This window comes from Corylus avellana, chromosome ca6 (genome assembly GCF_901000735.1).
Source record: "Corylus avellana chromosome ca6, CavTom2PMs-1.0".
Lineage (NCBI taxonomy): Eukaryota > Viridiplantae > Streptophyta > Magnoliopsida > Fagales > Betulaceae > Corylus > Corylus avellana.
The window spans coordinates 11,936,646-11,944,015 of NC_081546.1; the positions used below are offsets into that span (position 1 = coordinate 11,936,646).

The 7,370-nt window shown below is 36.0% G+C and overlaps 1 protein-coding gene across 1 annotated transcript; it reads right to left on the reverse strand.

Moving 5' to 3' along the window:
- Positions 1-6,593: 6,593 nt before the first annotated feature.
- Positions 6,594-7,049, reverse strand: LOC132185189 (uncharacterized). The gene has a single exon (XM_059598994.1). It carries the CDS (start codon positions 7,047-7,049, stop codon positions 6,594-6,596), a length of 456 nt encoding a protein of 151 aa, XP_059454977.1.
- Between the last annotated feature and the right edge of the window lie 321 nt (positions 7,050-7,370).

Genomic DNA, 7,370 nt, shown 5'->3' on the forward strand with positions numbered 1-7,370 from the left:
GTCTTCATTGCTGCGAACGATACATATAACCTCTGAAACCTACATGGGACCTCGGGCATTGGTCTCTCAACCATAAGAATTAAACAGTTGCCCACATTGGTCTTCCTAACCATTGCACAGTAATCCCATAACCGATGGTATTGCTCATCCAACTTCCCATAAATTTTTTGTTGCGCCTTCTTCCTTGCCCTATACAATGAGCGAACATGGGCATCTACATTCCACTTAGCTTTGGCCTGTTTCTGCAAAACGTCTATAGGCAGGTTTGGCTGGTTTCTGAATGAGTCCATGCACCATTCAGCTATCCAAGCTGAATTAATCATGTGATTCTTGTATCTTCTAGTGCATGAGCGTCTTGGATACATTGACACCAAGAGAAATGTGGACTCATCCTTTAACTTCTTCCCATAAACCCTGTACTTACATTTCTTGTCTTTGCAACGAGCTATAACCTTCTTGGTTTCATTTCTTGGGAACTCTAAATCCTTCCCCTTCAAAATATTTGCTTGCTTCACCGCTTTTCTAAACTGCACCGCATCACCAAACACATGACCTATTTGCAACACTGGATTTTGCATCTCTTCTTTGGTAAATGGAATTCTTTTGGTGACATCACGACGACTTGATGTTTCTTCATCGTCACTAGCACTAGGAGCGGGCGACCTAAGTATGTCACTCGGACAAAGATCTTCACTATCATCTTCATCATCTTCCCCCCCTATTTCTTCCACATGTCCACCCCCAGCTTCCTCACCCCCATCTTCCTCACCCCTAAACCCTGCTTCATCATCAACAACACCCGAACCCCCCACCCTTTCTGACTCCACATGCTCCTCCCCATCTGATGACTCAGCATCAGTATCTACACTAAGAACCTCGTCCCAGAAAGCATCCTTCTTATATACAACAGTCCTCTCATATTCTTCATCCTCTTCTGCATTGTCATCTACCGCATCTACATCAAACGAAACCAAATACAACTCAGCTAGCCCATGCCCTAAATGGTGTGAAACCATTTCATTTACATCATGATCAGATGATATCAGCCTTAATCCTTCATCTAAAGACGTATCAGGTATCTTGTAGTGAATGAGGTCACCAAACCTATACCCATACTCCTTACATATTTCCTCAATTTTCGAGAAAGACATCTTATGTACATCATGAACCGAATGATTATGAACAAACCCACCCACATACGTAGACCTATTTGCCCTATTGAAGTAACCATTGTAATGGACCTCAAACAGCAATATGTCACTCGCCATTATGTGGCCTGCCACATTGAGACAGGATGCAAAAAGCATTAAACAAAATGCAACATATATTTACAGAACACAAAAAAAGGAAGCAACAAAATACACCATTGAGTGACCCTACGTATGCAGTGAGCTTTGGCTAAAGCATGCAGAATATTCCAACAAAGCATTAAAGAAACAAACCCTAAACCCTAAACAGCAATCAAACAGTGAGAAGTAAACCATTAAGTACGCGTACTATAATTGCTAAACCATAAGTATGCAGTGAGCTTTAGCTAAAGCATGCAGAATATTCCAAAAAAGCATTAAACTAACAAACCCTAAAGCTTACAAACCCTAAAGCCTAAAAAGCAATCAAACAGTGAGAAATAAACCATTAAGTATACATACTATTATTGCTAAACCATAAGTATGCAGTGACTTTTGGCTAAAGCATCCAGAATATTCTAGGTATGGACTTAATCATTGCTAAACCCTAAATATGCAGTGCCTTTTTGCAGTGAACAACAGCAATCAAACAGTGAGAATTTAACTCTAAGTATGAACTTAATTATTGCTAAACCCTAAAAATGCAGTGACTTTTTTTGTAGTGAACAACAGCAATCAAACAGTGAGAATTTAACTCTAAGTATGGACTTAATTATTGCTAAACCCTAAATATGCAGTGCCTTTTTGCAGTGAACAACAACAATCAAACAGTGAGAATTTAACTCTAAGTACGGACTTAATTATTGCTAAACCCAAAATTTGCAGTGCCTTTTTGCAGTGAAGAACAGCAATCAAACAGTGAGAATTTAACTCTACGTATGGACTTAATTATTGCTAAACCCTAAATATGCAGTGACTTTTTTACTAAAGCAAACCCTAACAGACAGTCAAGTTTCTTCAACCGACAGTAGCCAATTAAAAAATGGAAAATGGACACCCAACATTTTGCTAGCATCAATTTGACCAAAGAAAGTGGACACCCGCTTTATTCAACCCACCAGTACACAAATCGTTTTTTATTTGGCAGACTTTTGACAATAAAACCATATGACCCACAAATAGACAACATTCGACAATAAAGGGGACCACAATGTCAAACTCGGCATACGGAAAAGGGGACCACAATGGTCGACGACTCGGCATACCAATAAATAAAACAACCAAAATCATTTGACAAAAGGGACTATACCTGGAAAAGATGGCAGTGACGAAGAAGACGGCTTACAGGCAAATCTTCCAACGCAACTACACGAGAGAGGCACTGGGTGGAATCACGATTTAGGGTTGGTTGGAATCGTGATTTAGGGTTGGAGTTCGTTTATTTGGGTGGAATCGCGATTTAAATCTGGGTGGAATCGCGATTTACACTTACTGGGTGGGTTGACGAAGATCAGTGGTCGTCAGCCTGTGTTCTTCACGAAGACGCTATCCAAATCGTTTTTCAATCTTCGAGTTTTCGTGATTTTCTTAAAAAAACCCTAAGAGTGTTTGTACACGTGGTCGCATCCGGGGTAAAACGGGGCTTCCAATAATTCTTTCGCACGTGCGCGGCACGTACGACCCCTTCCATTAGGATTTCACAGAAAATCCTAACGGAAGGGCCAAAGTGAACGAAACTCAGACTTTGATACACGTAAGTGACAGGTTTTGAACAATGGGGGGGTGTCTGCAAAAAGGGTGAAAGTATGGGGGGGCTAAGTGAAGTTTCCCAAAAAAAAAAAATGTAAAGCAGAGAAAAATAACACGCTCTAGAATATTCAAAAATAAGCAAAACAATTAATCCTAGACATGTTATTGACTCACCTAACTTTAGGTGAGATCACTACCACTCCCCCTCAATGGGTGAATGGTATAATCCTTCCTAACCCAAACCTTCTTGAAAGAAGGTGTAGAGACGTGAACATTTTCAATCTTGTCTATTCTAGACAAACCTCCCATCATCATTGTGCATAACCCTAAAGATTCTTTCCTAGAAACAGAATTTCTATTTTTATGCGTATGAGGTTTCAATTTAAAACAGTTGGGTCAAATGTGACCAACTTTTTCACAATGATGACAAGTAGGGATAAACCTTTTAGGAGGTAGATTCCTAGGAGGATGGACGACTCTATACTTGGGGTAAGATACACAAGTTTCAATATGAATTTTCTTAACTTCCTTACCTTGTGAGATCGAGGCAGCTGCTGTTTTTCTTTTAACCAAAGAGTCTTCTACTTTTTCTGATTTAACAAATATTATCTTGGAAGTAGAATCATTGTTAGAAGACAAAGCAACATAACAATCAAAACTTAACTCAGATTTATCACAATCAGAATTCTGAGTATGCAACATATTCTCAAGGGAATTGCTAGAGAATTTTTCCAATTGAGTTTCTGACACTTTTAATTTATTCTCTAACAAATCAACTTTAAAACCTAAAACACGATTTTAAGATTTTAAAGAATCAATTAAAACATGTGATTGAGACAATTTAGTAACAATAGATTCTTTCACATGTTTAAGATCTTGAAAATCCTTTAAACAATTTGTGTATTGATGTCTCAAAAGAGTGAATTTTTCCAACAAATTGTTGAAGGAGTTTATAAGATCATATTCCCCTTGAGAAGTATTCATAGCAAACAGGAGTCAATAGATCTTACTCAGGAATTTAATCCAAACAGAGTGAACCCGCTCTGATACCAATTGAAAAACGCTATTCCGACTCCAAAACTTGTTTATCACAATTTATGCGGAATTAATACTATAAAGCAATAAACAATTCAATCACTCAAAATATATAAAGCAATAAAGATGCAGACATAGATATTTTGGTTACGAAGAGGAAACCTTTTAGAAACCAATCTAAAAGTAAAACCTCTCCGGGGCAGCCAAACCCAGGAAACCACTATCAAAAGATTATCCAAAGATTACAGACACTAGGAACACTTACAACCCTTTGAAAGACCTTGGCTGTGTAAGATCGACAAGCCTAGAACTCGTCTCTTTGCTCACAATCTTCTTCAACGTGATTCTCCTTTACTGGACCCTTCCGATAGACTTCTCAACCGTAGATTTATCAAAAGAATAACTAAAACTCTAAGCGATTCAATTTAATGCTCACCACATAAGATCTCTCTTAGCACAGCCTCCGACGAACTCTCTGGGGGTGAGAATCCGTGCCTCTCTCTTCTATAATGATGTATATATACTCCCGACAAAACCCTAGACCTAACCCATTTAAAATCATGTTTTTTGGCCTAAAACTTACGAGGTGTCTGGACAGGTTAATGGGCTGTCCGGGCAGGGCCTTGAGGAGCAAAAATAGAGTTTCTGGAAATGCGGTCTGGACCCAGGGAAGACCTGTCCAAATAGGGCATGCAATGGGTGAAACAACATTCTAGAAATGCTGTCCAGCCTTGATCAACAGCTCCAATTGATGGTCGTTTGTGGTCCGATTGAGCTGAAATTTTGTAGGAACGTTCATAACACATGGAGATTAGATTCTGAGCATTCTATATCAGTGTTTGAGCCTGTGAACAGTAGCCTCTGTATTTTGGAACTGAATTAAGCCAACACAAGAACTAACAATAATAATATTTATACATAAAACATAATCACTTGATCATTAAATCACAATTTTTTTTAGATAATTAAATCACAATTTGAGCATTAATATATTATCACTATAATTTATATGATTATATCACATGATCAATTGATCATTAAATCATTTGATTACATAATAACAAATTATACATATATAATATGACATAACTCATAAGTATTTAAATTGTCATTGAATCATATTATATATGTCATACTATACATATATAATATGACATACTAATACAATAATTTATTATCTAGAGACTTAGTTCCAATGTATGTTATAAGCTTATAAGTCTATATATGTTTTAAATTATAGTTATATATATACACATATGAATAATATAAATGTATAAAATCAATACTTAATCATATGATTCAATGACAATTTAAATACTTTATTGAAGTTAATCATATTAATTTACAATGATAATGTGATTCGTATAATATTAAATTAAGTAATTGGCATTAGATTCAATAATGTGTTTCATATAACTACAATTGAAGTATTAATGTATTATCATTCTAATTTATATGATTATATAATAACAAATTATTTGTATCTAATATGACATAAGTCATAAGTATACTAATTCATACTAATACAATACTTAAGTACCTAGAGACTTAGTTCCAATGTATGTTATAAACTTATAAGTCTATATATGTTATAAATTATAATTATATATATATGCATATGAATAATAAAAATGTATAATATCAATACTTAATCATATGATTCAATGACAATTCAAATACTTTATTTACGTGAATCATATTATTTATGTACAATGATAATGTGATTCGTATAATATCAAATTAATAAATTGACATTGGATTAAATAATGTGTTACTTATAAACACAATTGAAGTATTAATGTATTATCATTCTAATCTTAGTAATATTATCACTATAATTGATATGATTATATCACATGATGAATTGATCATTAAATCATATGATTATATAATAACAAATAATACATAAAATCAGCCATATATATATATATATATATATATATATATATGTTGTGACGGTGGTGTTGAACTTTTTTTATATGTTGTGTTGAAATTTTTATTTTTTTATTTTTTAAAGTTAACCAGTTATGATTAAGTACAAGTAAAGGTAAATTTGAGGTCAAATATTTTTTATTTTTCAATATGGGCTCTTTTTATAGCAATTGGGCCAAAGAAGACACTAAAAATACAAAAAACAAATGATGGTAAAAAATGATACAGTAATAAAAAAGCCCACCAACGCCCAAAAGAAGCCTAATTTTGAAAAAGCGATTAGCGGACGGTTACCTATTTCACTAACCGCTAACCGGCAGTTAGCAGTTAGCGGTTAGTGAAATTTACTAACCACTAAGGCGGTTACGGTTAGCGGTTATTGCCAATAACCGCTAATCGTAACCTTATTGACACCCCTAATTGAAAATTGACAAAATAAGCCTTTCCCATTAATGCATCCGGAAAATCAGGCTTGAGAGAGACGACAGAGGTAATAGTAGGGCTCAACGCAGTAAGTTTGGTGGAGATGGGATAGGTCAACTTATCTTGGGAACTGTTGCAGAGATGAGCTGAACTGAGTTGGAGAGTTGCACCTGTGATGGTGGCCTGAGTTGACTCAGAAGAGAGGCAGACTTGGTCTTGAGAAACGGATTTAGAAGGTGCCAATGGAGATTTGCGAAGAGGCAGTAGCAACTCCACTTTATTAGCATAAGGTGAACTAGCTTTTAGTTTAGGGCCATACTTACCCAATTATGGAGGACGACGAACCACAGGACATGAGAAAGATAAGTGCCCCAATCTTCCATATGCATAACAAAATTCAGATAGATGCTTATACTGGTAAGAAATTGGAGCAGGTTGCTTCGGAGGACGTTGGAGAAGAAACCTAGTGGCTAAAGGTTCATCTAGAGGAATTAGCACACGAATCCTCGGAAAACTCTTTCTACAAGGTTTCAAGTTATTCATGTTATCAACTTCAACTAGGCCACGCAGACTAGCAGCAATACTAATAACATTTTCCACAGTTATCTTTTCCAAAGGAAGACCATGAACTTGCACCCAGATGGCTGCCTTCAGAAAATCAATATCTTCATAAGTTTCATCGTTTTCCCAACGCTTCAAGAATAAGGGAGAACCCTTAATATTCCAAGGAGAGTTATTTAAAACCCTAGAAAGATCATCCGTATCTTCAAACGTGAACACCATCTTATTGTATTCTTTGTCTTCAGTTGTAAGGGACTACAAAAACTGCCATGCTTGGAAGATATTGTTTTTAAAGTGGATTTGGAGATAGGTTTTAGGGAAATGATCTTCCCTATCAGAGTGAGAGAGGGAAGAAGGGGTTGGTTGAAAGGAGGATCAACCAAGGTGGAGATGGAGAGATTGGAACAGTGAAGGGCATTAGTATGATTAATAAGATCATTTATCTCTTGGTGTAGAGGTTCCATGATCAAGGACAGAAGGAAGGAGCAAGGGGTAAGGGAGAAAAGAGAAGCAAAAGAGAAAGTTAAGGAAGAAGATGAATAG

Bases quoted from the DNA above. Each gene is read 5' to 3' on its own strand.
- LOC132185189 (XM_059598994.1), bottom strand. From the start codon at position 7,049: ATGGTGTTCACGTTTGAAGATACGGATGATCTTTCTAGGGTTTTAAAT.